General features: G+C 46.5%; 1 protein-coding gene and 1 long non-coding RNA gene across 5 annotated transcripts in view; one reads left to right on the forward strand and one right to left on the reverse strand.

Moving 5' to 3' along the window:
• mcf2 (MCF.2 cell line derived transforming sequence) overlaps positions 1 to 23910 on the forward strand; it is a 93624-nt gene that overhangs the window by 55214 nt on the left and 14500 nt on the right. For all 4 annotated transcript variants that reach the window (XM_033030302.1, XM_033030303.1, XM_033030305.1 and 1 more), the window contains 12 exons: positions 2639 to 2801; positions 7371 to 7459; positions 8531 to 8619; positions 12236 to 12302; positions 16181 to 16296; positions 16386 to 16455; positions 16553 to 16645; positions 18061 to 18153; positions 18906 to 19031; positions 20027 to 20248; positions 22059 to 22151; positions 23818 to 23896. In XM_033030302.1, the coding sequence (XP_032886193.1) occupies positions 2639 to 2801; positions 7371 to 7459; positions 8531 to 8619; positions 12236 to 12302; positions 16181 to 16296; positions 16386 to 16455; positions 16553 to 16645; positions 18061 to 18153; positions 18906 to 19031; positions 20027 to 20248; positions 22059 to 22151; positions 23818 to 23896 (1300 nt within the window). The remainder of the gene's footprint in view (positions 1 to 2638; positions 2802 to 7370; positions 7460 to 8530; positions 8620 to 12235; positions 12303 to 16180; positions 16297 to 16385; positions 16456 to 16552; positions 16646 to 18060; positions 18154 to 18905; positions 19032 to 20026; positions 20249 to 22058; positions 22152 to 23817; positions 23897 to 23910) is intronic.
• Positions 1673 to 11806, reverse strand: LOC116978978. The gene is made up of 3 exons (XR_004413608.1): positions 11784 to 11806; positions 11340 to 11345; positions 1673 to 1694 (listed from the first exon to the last, which is right to left on the reverse strand). It is a non-coding gene; the product is annotated as an uncharacterized LOC116978978 (long non-coding RNA).

The following is a 23910-nucleotide window of genomic DNA, read 5'->3' on the forward strand; positions in this document are numbered from 1 at the left end:
TTATGATTGTCAGAAGCACATCAGTCCGTTGTGCTTTGACTTCCCTGTCCCTGTGATGGCTTTGTTGACTATGGGCCGGCCCTGGTAGTATTTGGAGGTCACATTCCAATGGTCACCATTTTCCCATTCCAAGCTTTTCATGTTTTTGAGAACTTGGTGGATTTGCACGTTAATGTCACGTGCCGAGAGTGAGGAATTTATACCTTTACTTTAGACTTTAGAGATAGAATGTGGAAACAAGCCCTTCGGCCCACTGAGTCCATGCTAACCTGCGATCACCCCATACACTAGCACTATTCTACACTTTAGGGACAATTTACAATTTTGCCGGAGTCAATTAACCTACAAACCCGCACGTTTTGGGGATTTGGGAGGAATCCGGAGCAATCAGGGAAAACCCACGTGGTTGCAGGGAGAATGTGCAAGTTCCACACAGACAGCACCTGTAGTCAAAATCAAACCCGGATCTCTGGCGCTGTAAGCCACCAGCTCCATCGCTGTGCCTCTGTGTCGCCACACAGTTTTATTCTGAATCTTTTTCCTTGTTCTACTTATTACTCTACTTTGAGGTTTTAAATATCAAAGATTCAGATTTGACATTTGTTCTACCTTTTGCTTTTATCCATATCAATCTCTGTTTATCCGTTCTTTCTTTGTCTCTTTACTTCTCTTTCTGTTCACAGTTCATGTTAGTTCCTCCTTGTCACGCGACTCACTTTGGTTCAGGGACACACTGATGGCCATGCTATTCACCGCAGTCCCGGGATCTCCAGGGGTCTGAGCTGCAAACACAAAGTCTACAGCGGCTTATAAATCGAGTATTGTTAACATGGCAAAAATCGAATGGCAAATTTGATAACCCATTGACAAAACTTAACCCATTAGTTTATTTTTTTATCATACTGGAGGATCTGATCCTTTAGAACACAGTACAATACAACACATGTCATTCATCCCACAATGTCCATGCCAAACATGATGTCAAATAAAACAAAACCTCACATTGTGATAAACTGTAGCTTTACTAACGTTGGCTTCATCTGCTGCTTGTGGGGGAAGTGAAGTCAAATGGAAATAGAGAATTCTTAAATTATCTTTGGAATATATAGAGCAGAACAGCACAGGAGCAGGTTCTTTGTCCCACACTATCTGTGCCGAACATGACACCAGGTTAAACGAACCTCCTCTGCCTGCACGTGATCCATGTGCCTCCATTCCCTGCATATCCACGTGCCTATCTAACAGCATCTTTCATGCCTCCACTACCACCCCTGGCAGCACATTCCAGGCACTGGTCACTCACTGCGTAAACAATAGACAATAGGTGCAGGATTAGGCCATTAGGCCCTTCGAGCCAGCACCGCCATTCACTGTGATCATGGCTGATCATCCACATTCAGTAACCCGTTCCTGCCTTCTCCCCATATCCCCTGACTCCGTTATCTTTAAGAGCTCTATCTAACTCTTTCTTGAAAGCATCCAGAGAATTGGCCTCCACTGCCTACTGAGGCAGAGAATTCCACAGATCCACAACTCTCTGGGTGTAAAAGTCTTTCTTCATCTCCGTTCTAAATGGCCTACCCCTTATTCTTAAACTGGTTCTGGACTCCACTAACATCGGGAACATGTTTCCTGCCCCTAGCGTGTCCTTTCGGCCCGAAACGTTGCCTATTTCCTTCGCTCCATAGATGCTGCTGCACTCGCTGAGTTTCTCCAGCATTTTTGTGTACCCTTAATAATCTTATATGTTTCAATAAGATAACCTCTCATCCTTCTAAATTCCAGAGTATACAAGCCCCGCCGCTCTAAACAAAAGACTTGCCGCGCACATATCCTTTAAATGTTGCCCCTCTAAAGCTAAGCTCTCTAGTCCTTGACATTTCCATCCTGGGATAAGGGTTCTGACTGTCTACTCTATCTTTGCCTCCTGTAATTATAAACCTCATCAGGTCTCCCCTCAGCCTCCGACGCTCCAGAGAATACAATACAAGTCTGTCGAACTTCAGCTTGTTGGTAATTCCGCCTCATCCAGGCAACATTCTGTAAACCTCTCCCCTCATTCTCCGCCCCTGAAACCCGGGTTCGATCCTGACCATGGGTGCTGTCTGTATGGAGTTTGTACGTTCTCTCTGTGACCGCGTGGGTTTTCTCCGGGTGCTCCAAGTTTCCTCCCACATTCCAAAGACGCGCAGGTTTGTAGGTTAATTGGCTTCTGTAAATTGTCTAGGATAGGATAGTGCATAGGATAGCACTAGATTATTAGTGATTGCTGGTCGGCGCAGACTCGGTGGGCCGAAGGGCCTGTTTCCACGCTGTATCTCTAAACTAAACTAAACTAAAAAAGCTCCAGGGAAAATTTTGGATTGTATTTTTAGAGATTCTCAAAGAAATTCATTAACAATAGTAGCTTATTTATTGTACCGAGGTACAGTGAAAAGCATTTTGCTACGTGCTATCCCGTCTGCGGAAAGACGATACATAATTACAATCAAGCTGCCCACAGTGTATAGATACTGGATAAAGGTGCAATATAAAGTCCAATTAAAGATAGTCCGAGGGTCTAGCTTAAAGCCACGGATCTCAGTGTAGTTTTCATTTGTTGCTTCATGCTGTCTGTTGTTGATAATCCCCTTCACAGGCGCAGATACAGATGGTTCACGAGAAGCTCGACAATGTGTACATGATGTTTGAGCAGCGGCAGTCGTCTCTCAAGAAGCTGGCGGTCCAACACGTTCGACCGGTGCAGCCCGTGGCTCCCCGGCCAGACGTCGTGAAGAGCCCCTTGTTCACACCCAAGCAAGGTACCCCCATTGTCATACGTTCAGGTCATAGGAGCAGAATTAGGCTGTTCGACCCATCAAGTCTACTCCGCCAAGTCTTTCCCTCTCAACACCATTCTCCTGCCTTCATGCCATAACCCTTGACACCCTTACAGATCATGAATCTGTCAAACTTAAAAATATCCATTGACTTGGCCTCCCCAGCTGTCTGTGGCAATGAATTCCACAGATTCACCACCATCTGACTAAAGAGATTCCTTCTCTTCTCCTTTCCAAAGGCACATCCTTTTATTATGAGGCTATAGTAGCAGATGCGGAGTTGTCCGTTAAAGAACAAGGCAGACACGAAGTTTGTCTGAAATACTGGTTCTTTATTCTACACTAACTCTCCTCATTCACCAACCCTGTGAGCGTGCGATTAACCCTTAAATACTCCCCAGGGGCACCCATGACCAAACCGTGACCCCTATCTCTCGTCACCGGGACACGTGACCCCCCCCCAACAGCCGAAGGCTATGTACAGTGCGTGGCCCATCAACCAGTGCTGCCACACTGTGGCCTCTGGTACTGGACTCCCACTAGTGGAAAGATCCTGCCCACATCCACTTGATCTAGACATTTCACTGTTCAGTATGGTTCAATGACATCCCCCCTCCTTGTAAATTCTGGCGAGTGTTGGCCCAAAACCATAAAACGCTCATCATACATTAACTACAATCATCCCTGGGATCATTCTCATAAACCTCCTCTGGGCCCTCTCTAATGCCAGCACATCCTTCCTCAGATATGGGTGCAAAACTGCACACAATACCCTTGTCACGTCGGGTTTAGGGTCACACGCTCAACTACAGTGAGGTACGTGCACACAGAGATATAAATGATACATAAATTGCACATACTTCTGTCAGAAAACACTGTACGAATCATAAGACATTCATGCAAATACATAAATTTGAAGAAAACACAAGTCCATGGTTGTGGAAGAACAGTGTTCCGTTGTCGAGGGAGCATTAGGGCTCTGCCGGTCAGATAAAGAACCTGATAGTTACAGGAAAGTAGCTATTCCTGAACCTGGTGGTGTGGGACTTCAGGCTACTGTACCTCCAGCCCGATGGTAACAGTGAGAAAAGGGTACGTCACGGATGGTGAGGATCCTTGATAGATGCCGCCTTCATGAGATAGCACCTGATGTAGATGCTTTCGATGGTGGGGAGGGATGTACCCGTGATGGACTGGTCTGAGTCCATCACTCTCTGCAGCCTCTGGTGATCCTGTGCAATGGAATTGCTGTACCAGGACATGATGCAACCTGTCACGAAGCTTCCTACAATGCGTGTGTAGAGGTTTGTGAAAGTATTCAGAGACATAGCAAGGTTCTTTAAACCCCACGCTTTCTTGATGAGTACATCAGTGTCCTGCGTCCAGGTTAGGTCATTTGAGATATTAACAGCCAGTAATTTGAAGTTGCTAACTCTCTCCATCACCGACCCATCAATGAAAACCAATACGTGGTCTCCAGATTTCCCCTTACTGAAGTCAGTGATTAGTTCCATGTTTTTATTGGGAGACTGTGTGTGGGTGGCGAGGGGGTGTCACCACTGGAGGATGGGCTGGAAACATTCACCTTGTGTGGTTCTGTTCCATCATCACTATGCTGCACGTACTGAAGGTACATCAACGCCTCTACTTCCGTACAAGTTTGAGGAACTTCAACAGGTGTCCGCTGGAGAACATGCTGACTGGTTGCATCACGACCTGCTCTAGCAACTCAAAAGCCCAGGGGCGAAGGAGAACACAGAGAGTGGTGGTCACTGCCCAGTCCATCGTGGGTACTGACCTTCCCGCCATCGATTGGATACACAGGTGGCGCTGCCTCAAAAAAGGCAGCCAATATCATCAAAGACCCACACCACCCTGACCATACGCTCATCTCACTGACCATAGACCCACACCATCCTGGCCACGCTCTCATCTCACTGACCATAGACCCACACCACCCTGACCACACGCTCATCTCACTGACCATAGACCCACACCATCCTGGCCACGCTCTCATCTCACTGACCATAGACCCACACCATCCTGGCCACGCTCTCATCTCACTGACCATAGACCCACACCATCCTGACCACACGTTCATCTCACTGACCATAGACCCACACCATCCTGGCCACACTCTCATCTCACTGACCATAGACCCACACCACCCTGGCCACACGCTCATCTCACTGACCATAGACCCACACCATCCTGGCCACGCTCTCATCTCACTGACCATAGACCCACACCACCCTGACCACACGCTCATCTCACTGACCATAGACCCACACCATCCTGGCCACGCTCTCATCTCACTGATCATAGACCCACACCACCCTGACCACACGCTCATCTCACTGACCATAGACCCACACCATCCTGGCCACACTCTCATCTCACTGCTACCATTGAGACGATCCAGGAGTCTGAAAACCGTGACCACCAGGTTCAAGAACAGATTCTTCCCAACAAACATCAGGCTCTTGAACTCTGCACAACACGAACCTCAGCAACTATGATCCTCTACGCACTGTCTCTGGTTGCACTATGGACTACGGGCTTTTTTTTGCATTAGTATTGGAGTTATTAATTAATTTATTTATTGTCTATTATACGCTATCTATGTGTAATGTGTTTGCAGGCCTGTTATGCTGCTGCAAGAAGGAATGTCTCTGTTCAGTTGTTGGTACACATCACATGAGGGACTCTTGACTCTTGACTTGACTTAGGAAACATTTGTATTTCTGTAGAACCCTTCACCACTTCTCGACGGCCCAAACACTTTATAGTCAATTAAGTCCCTTTTTGATGGATTCCTTTTCATTGAGGACGGCAGGTAGACCTTCTACCTCACGCCTTCAGCGACCCGGGTTCAATCACGATCTGGGTGTTGTCTGTGTGGAGTTTGCGTGCTCTTCCTGCAAATGTGTGGGTTTCCTCCGGGCACTCCAGTTTCCTCCCACATTCCAAGTTCCTTCTGATAGGTTGGTGGGCTGTTGTAAATTACTCCTGGTGTAGGTGGATGATTGAGAATTTTGGTGGGAGATAAGGAAGAGAATGAGATTGCTGGGAGAGGGCATAGCCTCAGAATAAAAGGATGCACCTTTAGAAAGGAGGTGTAGAAAGTCAAGGTGTCAAGGGTTAAGAGGGGAAAGGCAGGAGAATGTGGTTGAGAGGGAAAGATAGATCAGCCATGATTGAATGGCGGAGTAGACTTGATGAACCAAATGGCCTAATTCTGCTCCAATGACTTATGAACTTATGGGAGCCAACATGTAATTGATGGGCTAATTGAACTTTTTTAGAACGGAGACGAGGAAACACTTTTTCTCACGGAGAGTGGTGAGTGTAATTCTCTGCCTCTGGATGCTTTCAAGAGAGAGCGAGATAGGGATCTTAAAAATAGCGGAGTCAGGGGATATGGGGAGAAGGCAAGAACGGGGTACTGATTGAGGATGATCAGCCATGATCACATTGAATGGCGGTGCTGGCTCGAAGGGCCGAATGGCCTACTCCTGCACCTATTGTCTATTGACCTTCATCCATGTCATAACAAAATACTATAATGGAGTTAAAGTTGTACGGATTACAATCGTGGATGTGTTGTTTGATTTAGTTTAGTTCAAAGGAATACAGCATGGAAACAGGACCTCCAGCCTACTGAGTCCACATCGACTCATCTATCACCTGTTCACACTAGTTCTATGTTATCCAATTTTCTCATCCACTCCTTACACTAGGGGCAATTTACAGAGGCTAATTGAGCTACAACCCCACGCATCTTTGGGATGTGCGAGGAAACCGGAGGACCCGGAGGAGACCCACATGGTCACAGTAGAGACCGTGCAAACTCCACATAGACAGCAGCCAAAGTCAGGATTGAATCGTGGTCTCTGGTGCTGTAAGGCAGCAGCTCTACCAGCTACAGCACTGTGCCGCCTTGATCACAGCCTCTGTTTTACTCTGACTGCAGAAACACAATATGAGTGAATGTTACTGTGGACGGAACCACACACACAACCTACAGACTCATCGACAGTGGTGTCACTGACAATGGCTGCGTAATATGAACTCACCTTAAATAGCTCGAGTCTTAAAGTGCCACCTATTATTTACTGAACTCAACATCCATCATTAATAAGGAGAGGCATTCTTTCTGTTTTCATCTACCTGGAATGGGTTTGATTTCTGGATCATTGTTTCAGTGTGATTTACGTAATGCTAAAGTTAATTCTCCCAAATGACATGGGACATGGGAAAGGGCAGGTTCTGGGGAGTAGGTTCGAGCTTCTGGAAGAGGCACCCAGTTTCATGGAGAGTTGGTAGAAGGGTGAAAGGGATGGGGAGGGCAATGAGGAAGGTTGGGTTTGGAAGGAGGAGGATGGGAAAGGAATTGGGAAGGTGGGACTCTATGTAATGGACTTTGTGGAGATTTCTAAGGTGGGAAGATCGTTGGTGTTAGTTTATCAGGTTGATAAAGGAGGGGAGGGATGGGGTGATGAGTGGGGAGATGTGACAGGACATTTTCAACTCCCTGCGTTTATTTCCCAGGTGTGGAGTCGAGTCCTGTTTCGAGGTTCCCGTTTGAAATTCCATTATACGGAAAAAGGAGCTCCAGAAAACCACAAAGCATAAGGAAGGTAATTGGTGAAGGGGTTGTGACTGTTTTAACAGCGTGCGGTTCCCTGACACCACACTTTATGTACAGTTCTGCAACCTCAATGACAACCTAGAGAGCCAAGTCAAGTTTATTGTCACGTACACAAGCACGGTATGGTACAGGTGCAATGAAAATCTTGTGTGCAGCAGCATCACAGGAACATAGTTGGATAACCCGCAAAAACATCAATTAGACATAAATGACACATTAATTCTACAAGCCATGAAAAGAAAAAGGTTGCTCCAAAAAACACAGTAGTGCAGAAATAGACAGTTAGGAAACACCCATGGCAGTGTAGGGGGTGGTCTGTAGTGTTCTGTTGCCGGGGTAGGATTTGGGAGAGAGAGACAAAGGTTAGGAACTTATGAAATATAATTCCTGTACCTCGGAAAATCATAAAACTCTTCACACACATAGAAGTACTTATTGTGGAGTGGTCATCTTGAATATAGCTGGGCATGTGAGTTTTAATTGAAGTCAAGGTTCATTAGTGTCAGACCTTTGTGGAGAGAGAGTTTACCTGAAGACAAATCTCACTGAGTGTAGGAAGGAGTCGGATAGACACAGAATGCTAGAGTAACTCAGCGGGGCAGGCAGCATCTCTGGAGAAAAGGAGTAGGCGACGTTTCGGGTCGGAACCCTTCTGTGCACTGAAAGTAGAAGTGGGGTGGGGAATAAACTGGAGGCGAGAACAGGCCAGAACAAATCAGGGCTGGTAATGGATGACGTGTTTAAGAAGGAACTGCTGATGCTGGTAAATTGAAGGTACACAAAAATGCTGGAGAAACTCAGCCGGTGCTGCAGCATCTGTGGAGCGAAGGAAATAGGCAACGTTTCAGGCCAAAACCCTTCTTCAGATGGTAACGGATGACCTCTGGAAGGGTGGAGCCCATAATGGCCCATTGTTGGCTGGTGAATATATGATAACAAGAGGATTATCACAAGAGATAACAAGAGGTGTAATAATAAGTTGACCCTGTTGATGTGTGATGCATTGAGAGGGAATGACTTTGAATGAAATTGGATCTCTCGCTTTCCCTCCCATCGACAGATTGAGGTCATGCATGAAGTCAGCCAAGCAAGGAATTCTCCCCATTTATTAACACACGACAGTGAAGGCAGCTTGGCGATCCTGAAAGGGTAAGAGCCTGTAAATCTTGCAACACATCATATTATTATTGCTGTCGGTTTATTATTGTCATGTGTACCAAGATACAGTGAAAAGATTTATTTGCGTGCTATCCAAAATTACACCACTTCATACTATAGAAGAATATAATCAAACCACGCACATGTACAATAAAAAGACACAAAGTGCTGGAGTAAACTCAATGGGTCAGGCAGCACCTCTGGAGAACACGGATAGGTGACGTTTTGGGTCTGGGCCTATCTTTAGACCCCTGTGTCTCCACATGTACAACAGGTAGAGTGAAGAGAATAAATACCAGAGTGCAGAGTGTATTACAGCATTGTCGCATAACAGTGATAGAGATAGAGTCATACATGAAAGAAACAGGCCCTTCGGCCCAACATTCCCACACCGACCAACATGCCCCATCTACACTAGTCCCACCAGACTTCGTTTGGCCCATATCCCCCTAAACATTTCCTCTCCATATACCTGTCTAAATATTTCTTAATCCTTCCGATAGTACCAGCCTCAACTATCTCCTCCGCAACTAGTTCCATACACCCACCACCCTTTTTGTAAAAAATGTTACCCCTCAGGTTCCTAGTAAATCTTTCCAGCCCCACAAACCTCTCAGGTTCTCGATTCCGCTACTCTGGGCAAATTACCCCTCATCCTCCTGTACTTCATTTCCAGAGAAGATGTCCAAGTCCTCAATTAAGTAACTGGCATTATTGGAGGTTTGATGCACCCTCTGCAGTTTACTTATTTCAAGGGCATGTGTCTGACTTCATGGTGTCGAGGAAACGTTCTTGAAGCCCTCGTTCAATGTCCATCTCCTGGCTGTCATTGTAAAGAGAAGGGAGGACTGTTTGATTATTGTTACCAAATTCCCTCAGTCACAGTCAGGAAGATTTAAAGGGATATGATCTAAACTCGGGCAAATGGAACTAGCTAGGATGGAACATCTTGGTTGCAACTAGCGTGTTGGACCAAAGGGTCTATTTCCCTGCCGTACGACTCTGACATAGAACACAGAACAGTTACAGCACAGCAACAGGCACTTCAGCCCACAATGTCCATGCCGAACATGATGCCAAGTTTAATTTATTTATTCTGCCTGTACATAACCCATGTCCCTCCATTCCCTGCATATCCATGTGCCTATCTAAAATCCTCTTAAATGCTGCTAAACTGCACCATCCTACCAACAACTACAGAGCAGTCCTGAGCATCTCTCATTTGAGACTCTCAGAGTCTCTTTTATTTGACTTTACTGGACCTTATCTTTCACTAAATGTTATTGACATTACTCACTTTATAATGTATCTGTACACTGTGGATGGCTCGATTGTAATCATGTATTATCTTTCCGCTGACTGGTTAGCACGCAACAAAAGCTTTTCACTGTACCTCAGTACATATGACAATGCTCCACCACCACACATGGCAGTGTGTCCCAGGCACCCATCACTGTGTAAAAAAACTTGCCCTGCACATCTCCTTTGCCCCTCTCGCCTTCAAGATACGCCCTCTATTCTTTGATATTTCCATCCTATCTATGCCTCTCATAATTTTATATCAGGTCTCCTCTCAGCCACCGATGTTCCCGAGCACACAGTCCAAGTGTGTGTGACCTCTCCTTGAAACTAATACCGTGCTATCCAAGCAGAATTCTGGTAAATCACTGCCGCAACCTTTCCAAAGCCTCCACATCCTTGCTGTAATGGGGCGACCAGAACTTCACACGATACTTCTAATGCGGCCTCATCAAAGCCTTGGCCAGCTGCAGTTACACATATTAGAGGGTCTGGAACATATGGGCCTACTGAGTGACGATGTCCACTCCTTCCCCAAACATCACTGAGCATTGTCATAAATTTGCAACCGCCCTTACTGAAAACATCTTTAGTTCATGTAATTTAGTTTAAAGATACTGCGTGGAAATAGGCTCCTCTGCTCACTGAGTCCATGCCAATCAGAGATCAGCCATACACTAGCACTATCCTACACACTAGGAACAATTTACCAAAGTCAATTAACCTACAGACATGCACGTCTTTGGAACGTTATGGGAAACAGGAGCGCCAACGCGGTCACAGAGAGAATGCAAAACGCCGTACAGGTCTCTGGCGCTGCCAGGCAGCAACTCTATCACTGTGCCATAATAATGAATTCAAATTCATTAGCTGCCAAGAATGCCTTTAGTGGGTTGAGGGTTGTGAGTGCAAATGTCAAATGGAGACGTGGCAGGAACTGAGAGATGGTGGAGGTGATGTCCTACTGATCAGCCACTCAAGTGAGACTCTCCATGTCCATGGGTCAACGTAAACCACCCCTGGCTCTGATTTGAAGAGCCAGAGAGTTATCACTAATGTCCTGGCCATTTCTTCTCCTTCCATCTGCATAGCTAAAACTGATTGGTTGCTCTCCTTGGGTCTTGCACTGTGAAAACTGAGCACTATATTTTGAAGGCTGCAGCATTACGATTAGACAACTGTATTACAGGGATACGTGGAGACATGAGAAATTGTAGATGCTGGAATCTTGAGAGAATCACATAGTGCAGGAGAAACTCAGCAGATCTGGACCTGAAACATCATCTGTGCATTCCCTCCACAGATGTTGCCTGATGCGCTGAGTTCTTCCAGCACTTTCTGTTTTGCTTATAGAATTGGGGCTGCACAGCGGTGGAGTTGCTGCCTCACAGCTCTGAAGTCCCAGGTTCAACCCTGACCTCGGCTGTTGTCACTGGGGAGTTAGCACGTTCTCCATCTGGACCGTGTGAGTTTTCTCCGGGTGCTCTGGTTTACCCCTACATTTCCAAAGCCATGCAGATATGTAGGTTAATTGGCTTCTGTAAAATTGCCCCTAGTGTGTGCAATGTGAAATTGGGATAACATAGAACCAGTGTATGGGTGATAGTAGGCTGGTGTGGACTCGGTGGGTCGATGGGCCTGTTTCCATGCTGTATCTCTAAACTAATTAAAATATACGTGTCTTCCTTCTGAGTTGGATGAATTTGCCTTTGTCTTCTCATGTGTCCAATAATGTGAGACAGTTACAAGGAACTGCAGATGTTGGAATCCTGAGAAAAAGATAAAGTGCTGGAGGAACTCAACGGGTCAGAACCCAAAGCATTATCAGTCCATTCCTTCCTCAGATGCTGTATAACCCGTTGAGTTTGTCCGGCATTTTGTGTTGGAGATCTCAAAGTGTTGGAGGCACTCAACAGGTCAGGCAGTATCTGTGGAGACAATGGACAGGCCACATTTTGGGTCGGGACCTTTATCAGACTGATGGAGTAGGGGAAAGATAGCCAAAAGAGAGGTGAAGGCAGCACAAAGCTTGGCAAGGGATAGGTAGAAACACAAGGATGCAGATGCAGGGATCTTTGAGCACACACAAAGTGTGGGAGAAACTCAGCAGGCCAGGCAGCATCTGTGGGGGGAATGGACAGGTGATGTTTTGGGTCTGGTCTCTTCTTAAGACTTGGTAATGTAAACCATTCTGCTCATGTATAACACTTCCTTGACCACCGTAAAGTGGCAAAGATGTTTTGCAACAATAGTGATCCTGCACTGTACAAATGGTGATTGATGGACTTGTGGATTATTTACTTTACAGACATGTCATCAATGAGCTGATAGACACCGAGCGGCTCTATGTCGAGGAGCTGAGCAGTGTTCTACAGGTAACGTCTGAACAACCTTGTGTTGACTTGTCATTGACCATCCCTGACAGATGGTCATTCCACAGTCATCTTGAGAAAGCTGTACGTCATTGGTGAGACCACACTTGCAGGTCTGGTCATCCAGTTCTAGGAAGGATGTCCTTCAGTTGGAAAGGGAGAAGAGATTCACAAGGATCTCACCTGGGCTTGCAGGCTTCAGTTATAAGCAGTTGGGCAGTCTTTGGATGTAGGAGGCTGAGGTGCACAAGATCACTTGCCTCATGGATAAAATGAAGGCACACAGTTTTTTTCCTAGGGTAGATAATTTTAAAACTAGAGGGGAAAGGGTGAGGGGGAGAGATTTAAGAAGGACCTTGAGGGGGGGGGGGGGGGGGGTAATTGTTTCATTCAGATGGCAGTCCGTATCTGGAAGGAGCTGTCTGAGGAAGCTATAGAAGTGGATACAATTGCAACTTTTGAAAGACATTTGGACAGATAGATGAATAGGTAGAGGGATGTGGATCAAATGCAGGCCGATGGGACCCTGCGTGTCAGGGTGTGCCGAATGGCCTGTTTGTGTGCTGTATTGGCCTATGACTTGCATAAACCCAGAGCTGAAGGAAAAGGAGGGATAGTAATCTTACAGGGGCTTGAAAAGCCGCAGTCAGCTGGGTCAGGTAATGGGTGTTGATTGTCCCGGCTGCATAGTCAACCACACTCCAGAGCCTGAAATTTTAGTTCACTGCTTCCCAATCGCCAGCCACTGCACAAAATTGGTCAATGAAGAATTGAAATTGGACTATGAAGTGGTCCGAAAATCTTAAATGTAAAAACAAGTAAATGGACAAGGGAGAGCCAGTGGATGTAGTGTACCTGGACTTTCAAAAGCATTTGATAAGGTCCCACAGGAGATTAGTGGGCAAAATTATGGCACATGGTATTGGGAGTAGAGTGCTGACATGGATAGAAAATTGGTTGGCAGACAGGAAGTAAAGAGTAGGGATTAACGGGTCCCTTTCAGAATGGCAGGCAGTGACTAGTGGGGTACCGCAAGGCTCGGTGCTGGGACCGCAGCTATTTACAATATACATCAATGATTTAGATGAAGGGATTCAAAGTAACATTAGCAAATTTGTAGGACACAAAGCAGGGTGGCAGTGTGAACTGTGAGGAGAATGCTATGAGAATGTAGGGTGACTTGGACAGGTTGGGTGAGTGGGCAGATGCATGGCAGATCCTGTTCAATGTGAATAAATGTGAGGTTATCCACTTTGGTAGCAAAATCAAGAAGGCAGATTATTATCTGAATGGTGTCAAGTTGGGAAAAGGGGAAGTACAACGGGATCTGGGGGTCCTTGTTCATCAGTCAATGAAAGTAAGCATGCAGGTACAGCAGGCAGTGAAAAAAGCAAATGAGATGTTGGCCTTCATAACACCAGGAGTTGAGTATAGGAGCAAAGAGGTCCTTCTGCAGTTGTACAGGGCCCTAGTGAGACATACCTGGAGTATTGAGTGCAGTTTTGGTCCCCTAATTTGAGGAAGGACATTCTTGCTGTTGAGGGCGTGCAGCGTAGGTTTACAAGTTAATTCCCAGGATGGCGGGACTGTCATATGCTGAGAGAATGGAGCGGCTGGGCTTGTACACTCTGGAGTTTAGAAGGATGAGAGGGAATCTTATTGAAACATATAAGATTATTAAGGGTTTGGACATGCTAGAGACTGGAAACATGTTCCCGGTGTTGGGGGAGTCCAGAACTGGGGGCCACAGTTTAAGAATAAGGGGTAAGCCATTTAGAACGGGGACGAGGAAACACTTTTTCACACAGAGAGTTGTGAGTCTGTGGAATTCTCTGCCTAAGAGGGCGGTGGAGGCCGGTTCTCTGGATACTTTCAAGAGAGAGCTAGATAGGGCTCTTGAAGATAGCGGAGTCAGGGGATATGGGGAGAAGGCAGGAATGGGGTACTGATTGGGGATGATCAGCCATGATCACATTGAATGGCGGTGCTGGCTCTAAGGGCCGAATGGCCTACTCCTGCACCTATTGTCTATTGTCTATTGTAACTGCAAATGCGAATTAGTTTTGTTCAGTTTAGTTTAGTTTATTGTCATGTGTACCGAAGTACAATGAAAAGTTTTGTGCTGCCTGCTAACCAGTCAGCAGAAAGACTATACATGATTACAATCAAGCTGTCCATAGTGCACAGATACATGATACAGGGAATAATGTTTAATGAAAGGTTTAATAATAACGTTTAATGAAAGTTCAATTAAATATAGTCCGAGAATCTCCAATGAGGCAGATAGTAGCTTAGGACCATTCTCTAGTTGGTGATAGGATGGTTCAGTTGCCTGATAACAGCTGGGAACATCTGAATCTGGAGGTGTGTGTTTTCACACTTCTGTTCCTCTTGCCTGTTGGAACAGGGGAGAAGAGGATTTAGACCAAAAATGGACACAAAGTGCTGGACAGTGTCAAAAGTGTTTTATTGTCATATGTCCCGGATGGGACAATGAAATTCTTACTTGCTGCAGCACAACAGAATATGTGAATATGTAAACATTGTATCTAACGGGGAAAAAAAGAAAAAGTTCAATAAACAACAAATATAGTGCAAATAACAAATAATAATATAGTCTTTTGCAGTTCAGAGCTCAGCGCTTATTCATTGTGTTTAATAGCCTGAAGACTGTGGGGAAGAAGCTGTTCCTGAACCTGGACGTTACAGTCTTCAGGCTCCTGTACCTTCTTCCTGATGGCAGTGGTGAGATGTGTGGCCAGGATGGTGTGGGTCCTTGATGATTTTGGCTGCCTTTTTGAGGCAGCGACTACGATAGATCCCTTCGACGGTAAAAAGGTCAAAGCCGGTGATGGACTGGGCAGTGGTCACAACGTTTTGTAGTCTTTTTCGCACCTGGACGTTCAAGTTGCCAAACCAGACCACGATGCACCCAGTCAGAATGCTCTCTACCCAGCACCTGTAGAGGTTTAGGAGAATCCTCTTCGACATGCCGAATCTCCGTAATCTTCTCAGGAAGTAGAGTCGCTGATGTGCCTTCTTTGCAATTGCATCGGTGTGCTTGGTCCAGGAAAGATCTTCTGATATATGCACGCCCAGGACTTTGCAGTTATTGATCCTCTCCACCATCGTCCCGTTGATATAAACAGGATTGTGGGTTCTCATCCTTCCCCTACTAAAGTCCCCAATCAGTTCCTTGGTCTTCCTGGTCAGCCAGCATATCTCAATAAAATGGATAGTGACTTTTCGGGGTGGGACACTTCTTCAGACTCAAGTTTTCAGACTTGAGTCTAAAGATGCAACCGAACCCAAAACGTCACCTATCCTTGTTCTCCAGAGATGCTGTTTGACCCACTGAGTTACCCCAGCACTTTGTGTTTATATTTGGTCCGAAAATCTTTTAGTTCATGCTTTAATTTTATTTTCAATGATTTAATTAGATTTTTATTTAATGCTTTTTTATAAATTGCAAATCCAAAATCAAACATTATAAAAACTCAAATCTTTTTGACAGAATTATTAATTAATTTATTGTGCTATCTAAAAATATGGGCCACATAGTCTAAATGTCTGATCATTTTTGGTCGTGGGTGAATAAAGTTTGAAGCTATTAATGTAGAAGAGAGCAAGGGGAACACTAATTCTTGTCTTGCAAAAGGATTTATAGTTGGAGGAACTCGTTTAAGATTAGGAGCTCCTTGCAAAGTGCAGCTTGCTGACCTGTTCTCACCTTGAGAAACATGTCGGTGACCTTTGCCTGTTGATGTTAGACTTGAACTTGGGTGTAGGGTCCAAAGTGAAACTGGTTAGAAACTGGCAACACTAACATCCTCGGGACCTCAGTGTCTGTGCTTACAGTGAATTTAATCTGTGAATTTCAGGGTTACCAAGCAGAGATGGACAACCCAGCCATGGTATCTCTGATGACTTCCATGTTGGAGAACAAGAAGAAGGTTTTGTTTGGCAACATGTCGGAGATCTATGATTTTCACAGCAGGTACACCTTCGTCCGTCGCTCCTCACGTTCTGCACCAGACCGTTGGTTTGGGTGAAATTGCTTTTATTAACAGTTAATATCTTCATCAGAATTTTCCTCAATGATCTTCAAAACTGCATTGCAATGCCTGCGAGAGTAGGATTCTGCTTCCTTGAAAGGGTACGTACAACCTTCACGCGGTCCACTCCTTGCATCTGCCTTTAGCTTCCAATCCACTGTACAGTTTCACGTGAATATTCTTCACTCTGCTCTTCAGAGGGAAAACTTCCAAATGTACGTGAAGTATTGCCAGAATAAACCGCGCTCTGAGTACCTTTGGAGGCGATGTTCGGACTGCCCCTTCTTCCAGGTAGTTGATCGTCACAGACTGTTACCTGAACCGACCCAATAAACTGTGTGGTACAATTGTGAAGTGGCTGCAGGGAGATTTGAAGGGCATGTGCTTCTATTTTAACGCATGTAGAACGTTGAGGAGATAGCTGATAGTTTTCAGACATGTTACTATCAAGAAGTCATAGAAATTGATAGCAGATGAAGAGGCCATTCGGTCCATCGTGTCCATAACAGCCAATAGGGAAGTCTCCAATTCCAAATTCATGGTACATGGTCTTCCAGGGTGCAGCGATTAAGTCGTTGCCTTGGCCTCATGGTTTGGACCATGTGTTCCAGACGCTCCACTCTCTCCAGATGAAAAGGAGGTGGCACGGTGGCGCAGCAGTAAAGCCTTACAGCACCAGAGACCCGGGTTCGATCCTGACTACGGGTGCTGTCTGTACGGAGTTTGTGCATTCTCCCTGTGACCGAGTGGGTATTCTCCGGGTGCTCCCGTTTCCTCCCACATTGCAAAGATGTACAGGTTTATTGGTTATTTGGCTTTGGTAAAATTGTAAATTGCCCATAGTGTGTAGGATACTGCTAGTATTCGGGGTGATTGCTTGTCGGTGTGGGTTTAATGGGCCATAGGGCCAATTTCCATGCTGTATCTCTAAAGTCTAAAGTCCCAAATTCCCCTTGATATCTTTATATCTACATTTCGTAAACTGACCTGCCTGATAAGGGAAATAGAACCTTCCTGCTGACATTCATAATCGTGTTCATTAGCCACTTTCCCATATCCTCCGATTTAAATAAGACAATCCCAGCCTAGACGTTACTAAAATGTCTGGTCCCTTGTGACCTCTCTGGGCTCTTGGAACTTCCATGACCCTGCGGCACAGTGATGCAGCAGGTAGAGCCGTGGCCTCACCACGCCAGACCCCCGGGCTCAAACCTCACCTCAGGTGCTGCCGCTGTGGAGTTTGTACGTTCAACCCGGTGACCAAGTGGGTTTCCTCCGGGTGCTCTGGTTTCCGCTTACATCCCAAAGACGTGTGGTTATGTCAAATAAATGGCCTCTGTAAATTGCCCCTTGAGTGTAGACACAAGTTATTGCAGATGCTGGAACCGTGCATAGTGCTGGAGTAAAACTGGATTTTTAAAGGTCCTGACCCGAAACGTCACCTATCCATGTTCTCCTGAGATGCTGCCTGACCCGCTGAGTTACTCCAGTACTTTTTGTCCCTTGAGTGCAGGAGAGAGGGAGAATCTGGTAGAATTAATGAGAACATGGGGATAAGAAACTGGATGAGATTAGTGTAGATGGGTGTAGTGTAGATTAGCACAGACCGGATGGGCCGAAGGGCCTGTTCCCTTGCTGTATCTCTCTCGTTCTCGCTCAACTTTGCTCAATACTCCAGCTCTTCCTCTACTGTGGATCTTCCCCAGGAATGCCAGCGGAAGCTGGGTCACAAGCTCGGACTGGACTCGTACCTACTGAAGCCAATCCAGCGACTCACAAAGTACCAGCTGCTGCTGAAGGTAGGCTGTGGCAGTGTAACCTCAGGGCCAGGGCGTGTTCCTGGCACACACACAGAGCATTGCCTGACATTGCAAAGGAGCGTGGTGGGGAAACAAGATGGATGACTGGAGCAGCAGTGTTGTTCCACCGTTCCGTTAGACCTTGGGTTGTTTGCACAGCTGGTAATGTGCTCTCACTGTACTCCTTGTCCCACTAACTGCGGCACAGTGGCACAGCAGGTAGAGCTGCTGCCTCACAGCACCAGAGACCCGAGTTCGATCCTGACCTTGGATGCTGTCTGTGTGGGGTTTGCACATTCTCCATGTGACCGCGTGGGTTTCCTCCGGGTGCTCTGGTTTCCTCTCACTTTTTTTTTCATTTATGATATTGTTCACAGAGTACTATGTTTACAAATGTAGTTGTCCTGCTGCAAGTAATGCCCCTGTCCCACTAAGGAAACCTGAACGGAAACCTCTGGAGACTTTGCGCCCCACCCAAGGTTTCCGTGCGGTTCCCGGAGATTCCCGGAGGTTTTTGTCAGTCTCCCTACCTGCTTCCACTACCTGCAACCACCTGCAACTTCCGGGAACCGCACGAAAACCTTGGGTGGGGCGCAAAGTCTCCAGAGGTTTCCATTCAGGTTTCCCAAGTGGGACAGGGGCATTAGGATTTCATTGTTCTGTTTGGGACGTATGACAATAAAAGGTGGGTGGGGGTGCTGTGGACCTACACTCGCTAGACAACTGATGCACCACTTTGTGTGTCCTGGCAGGAGTTACTGAAGTTCAGTGGCGACAGTGACGGAAGCCAGGAGTTGCAGGAGGCTCTGGCAGCCATGCTGAACTTGCTAAAGTCAGTCAACGATTCCATGCACCAGATTGCCATAACAGGATATAACGTAAGCATCTGTCCAGGCAACTGAGACTTGCCCTTTGTATTTGTCAATGATAAGAAATCCAATGTCATTAGACTTTTGTACCCATAATATAGGCATTTGTATAAAGCATGATAGTGGAGATGTTATAATTGAATTAAACCTTGCCGCAAGAGTACGTTAACCCATATTGTGCAGATATTCTCTCTGGGCGATGCTCCATCTAGTTGTGTTTTAGTTTAGTTTAGTTTATTGTCAGGTGTACTGAGGTACAGTGAAAAGCTTTTGTTGTGTGCTAACCAGTCAGCGGAAAGACAATACATGATTATTTATTGGGCCATCCACAGTGTGCAGGTACATGATAAAGGGACTAATGTTTAGTCCGTTAAGACCGATTAAAGATAGTCCGAGGGTCTCCAATGACGTAGATAGTAGCTCAGGGCTGCTCTTTAGTTGTTGGTAATGGTTCCGTTTTTGATAACAGCTGGGAAGAAACTTCCCTTGAAGCTGTAGGTATGCGTCTTTCACACTCCTGTACCTCTTGCCTGATGGGAGAGGGAGAAGAGGGAGTGGCCAGGGTGAGACGCATTCTTGATTATGCTGGTGTCCTTGCCGAGGCAATGAGAAGTGTAGATGAGTAAATGGAACGGAGGTTGGTTTGTGTGTTGGTCTAGACTGCGTCCACAATTCTCTGTAACAGTGGACAAGAATGTCCTTGAATTTGGTGGTATGTGCTTTCAAGCTTTTGTAGCTTTGTTCTGATGGGAGAAGGGGAGAGGAGGGAATGACTGTGGTATGAGTGTACTTTGATAATGTTGGCTGCTTTCCAGAGGCAGCGTGGTTAGATGGAGATTTGGGAGGGAGAATAGTTTTCCTGATGTATTGGACTGTGTTCACAACTCGCTGCAATTTTATGTTTTTGGGGAGAACGGTTGCCATCCCACCATGCAAATATACTGTACTTGTCAGCAAAAAGGTCAAAGCAAAATGAATTGAGTGTGTCCTCTTCTGACTGTCAGGGAAACCTGGAGGAGTTTGGGCCAGTGTTGATGCAGGGCTCGTTCAATGTCTGGATAAATCACAAGAAAGGTCCCATCAAAGTGAAAGACCTTGCCCGCTTCAAACCCATGCAACGCCACCTCTTCCTTCATGAGACGGCCCTTGTGTTCTGCAAGAAGCGAGAGGAACACGGAGAGGGGTACGACAAAGCACCCTCCTACAGCTTCAAACATTTCTTGAAAGTAAGCTAGACAACCCAATATTATACATGTTTATTGTTCTCCAGTGCCACAGTGTAAAATCAGTCGATTATCGGCGGCACAGCAGTAGAGTTGCTGCATCATAGCACCAGAGACCCCGATTCAATCCAAACTACGGGTGCTGTCTGTATGGAGTTTGCATGTTCTCCCAGTGACCACGTAGGTTTTCTCTGGGTACTCCCACACTCCAAAGATGTACAGGTTTGTAGGTTAATTGGCTTCAATAAAATTGTCCCTGGTGTGTAGGATAGTGGTATGCCCCTGTCCCACTTAGGAAACCTGAACGGAAACCTCTGGAGACTTTGCACCCCACCCAAGGTTTCCGTGCGGTTCCCAGAGGTTTTTGTCAGTCTCCCTACCTGCTTCCACTACCTGCAACCTCCGGCAACCACCTGCAACCTCCGGGAACTGCATGGAAACCTTGGGTGGGGCGCAAAGTCTCCAGAGGTTTCCGTTCAAGTTTCCTAAGTGGGACAGGGGCATTAGTGTACGAGGTGCTTGCAGGTCAGCGTGGAGTCGGTCGGCCAAAGGGCCTGTTTCCACGATGTATCTCTGGAGTCTTTTGGATGGTGAGACAGCCTGCCTCAAATGTGACTTGATTCTGAAAATCCCAGTACAGTGCTGTGGGAGGTGTCCTCCCTGGTTTATAAGGTTATGCCTCAGGTGGATATAAAAGATCCATGGCACTTTCAGAGAGGACAAAGCCATGGAAGAACATGTGCCTAATGATGGTGTCGGGGTTTGGAACAGTCAGTGTGGACAGTGGAATGAAGGGGCTGTTTCCATGGTGTACCACTCTACAACATATGTCAACATGTTTGAAATTTGTCCTTCTTGAAAGTCTAAACTATCTACAGGTCTTTCTACTATAGCGTGTGTTTCCATAATGTGAATAGGATACATGACACGTGATGAATTATGCGGCACTATTTGCATTAATTGGTTATAATAGACTTTTGATCAGGAGTTGGAGAACCACTGGGGAAAATGTCCTCATGTTTCTATGTAACCTTCCCACAGCAATTGGGCACCATTGTCTCTTAAGGGCCTGTCCCATGAGCATGCGTCTGCATGCGGCAAGCGTGACCAAACCGGGAAGCGGGGACCGCGCGGAGGTCGAGTGATCCCGTACGAGTTGACGTGAATTTCGAGCGAAGTCCACGGGAAGTTCGCGCGTGACGTAAGGCGTCAAGACGCTGCGTACGGCGTCGAGACGCTGCGCACGCCCGTCGAAGCAGTGCATACGGCCTCAATGCAGCTGCGGGCCGGCAGGTCGTTGCCGCGCAGAATTTTTGGACAGTGTCAGTTTTTCGGAGCCCCGCGCGATGTCGGGACCAGCTCCGCACAACTCCCTACGGCTCCGGCGATCGAAGTGGGACCGGCCCCGCGAGGCCGTACGGCTCAAGCGACCACGTTAGGTCGCGCTTGCCGCATGCAGTCGCATGCTCGTGAGACAGGCCCTTTAAGAACTGTGATGGACCGGGTTGAGTCCACCACTCCCTGCAGCTTGTTGCGTACCTGGGCATTTCTATCGGCGTGCCAGGCCACGATGCAACCTGACAGGATGCGTTTTACATTGCACTGTGGAAGCTTGTTAGAGTATTTAGTGACATAACAAATCTCTTTAAACTTTACTCAAATAATGCAGCTGAATATTTCTGATTCAGTGCCAGCCATTGGGATTTATCATTTGCCTCTTACCATGGTGGTTCCCATAACAAAAACTATCGTTACAATACGGAGACTCTTTCCTGGACAATGACTACATTTTCTGTTCTATTTCACTTGGCAGATGAATGCAGTTGGCATCACTGAGAACGTGAAAGGGGATGTCAGGAAGTTTGAAGTCTGGTACAGCGGACGGGAGGAAGTGTATCTCATTCAGGTACGACATCTTCCAGAGTGTATTGGAAAGTTTTGTCCACCTGATAGAAGTATAGAAACATATATAACATTATGAGAGGGTAGACAGTCAGAACATTTTTCACAGGATAGAAATATCAAAGACTAGAGGGCAAAATTTAAAGCAACTGTTTGGGGCAATTTTTTTTTACACAGAGTGTTGGGTGCCTGGAACGCGCTGCTGGGGGGGGTGGCAGATACATCGTTGGCGTTTGATACTTTTGGATAGGCACATGAGTATGCGGAGAATGGAGGGATATGTATCTCGTGCAGGTAGATGTGATGGTCTTGGCTTCATGTCCGGCACAGACATTGTGGGCCAAAGGGCCTATTTTTGTGCAGTACAGTTCTATGTTCTGTGTTAACATCTACAGCAAGGGCCTATTAAACTCACTCCTTTAAACGTTGATCAGGACATTGCTGACAAGGCCGGCATTTACCACCCATCCAAAAATGCCCTCTAGTAGTTGGTCTCCCACTGACTGTGTGTTTGAATGTTCTGGTGAAGCTGCTGCCCTGGAGTTGTCAGTGAGTGGGTGGGTGGGTGAGGAGGGAGTTGGTGAGGCTGAAGGATCAGTAACTTATTTCCAAGTCTGTTGCAAAGAGATGATGCCTGGATTATCTGTGTAGGGAGTGGTTGGCCAATGGGGAAACATTCAATACCTTTGGACATGGTCATGTGAGTTCAGAAGCTTGAGACTTTACTGAAGCAGTTCTAATACATTCAGAGAGGGTGCGTTGCCTTCAGTTGTATAATGCGTTGTGCCCAGTGAGGAAGTTGATTACTGCCTCAGAAGCCTACCTTGAGCCTCTGGGTGGCACAGTAGCGCAGCGGTAGAGTTCCTGCCTTCCAGCGCCAGAGTCCCAGGATCGATCCTGACTACAGGTGCTGTCTGTACAGAGTTTGTACGTTCTCCCTGTCACCGGGTGGGTTTTCTTAGGGTGTTCCGGTTTCCTCCCACATCCCAAGGATATGCAGGTTTGTAGGTTAATTGGCTTCTGTAAATTGTCCTTAATGTGTAGGGTAGTGCTAGTGTACGGGTGATCGCTGGTGGCCCAAAGGGCCTGTTTCCACGCTGTATCTCTAAACTAAAAACTATAACAGATCGTACGACTGCAGGGAGCTGGGACAGGACAAGGCCATTCATGGATAGGAGACTCAAACAGGTGGGCAGAAAAGTAAGTATGATGGAAAATTGAAATGACAGCCAACAGTGGCGCAGTGGGTAGAGCCGCTGCCTCACAGCACCAGAGACCTAGGTTTGATCCTGATCTCAGGTGTTGTCTGTGTGGAATTTGCACGTTCACCCTATGACTACGTGGGTTTTCTCCGGGTGCTCCAGTATCCTCGCACATTCTAAAGACGTGCAGGTTTGTAGGTTAATTGGCTTCTGTAAATTGTCCCAAGTGTGTAGGATAGAACTAGTGTACGGGGTGATTGCTGGTCGGTGCAAACACCGTGGGCCAAAGTTGGGACCCTTCTTCAGACGTTGGTCCGGAACACCCAGGTCAATGGGTACAGGGGGGCCTCAGTCTCTGTGAACTGTGACCATTGGCATGCTGTGAGTTTGTATTTGGACAGGTCTGTGAGGAGTTGAAGTCTTTATCCCATGTTGAATGTACCTCTGTTGTTCTCTGTCCATTCTCAGGCTCCTACGGTGGACATTAAGATGGCCTGGTTGACTGAAATGAGGAGAGTGTTGACCAACCAGCAGCAACTCCTCCGAGGTACTTCTTTTTGT

This window comes from Amblyraja radiata, chromosome 12, assembly GCF_010909765.2.
Source record: "Amblyraja radiata isolate CabotCenter1 chromosome 12, sAmbRad1.1.pri, whole genome shotgun sequence".
Taxonomy (NCBI): Eukaryota; Metazoa; Chordata; class Chondrichthyes; order Rajiformes; family Rajidae; genus Amblyraja; species Amblyraja radiata.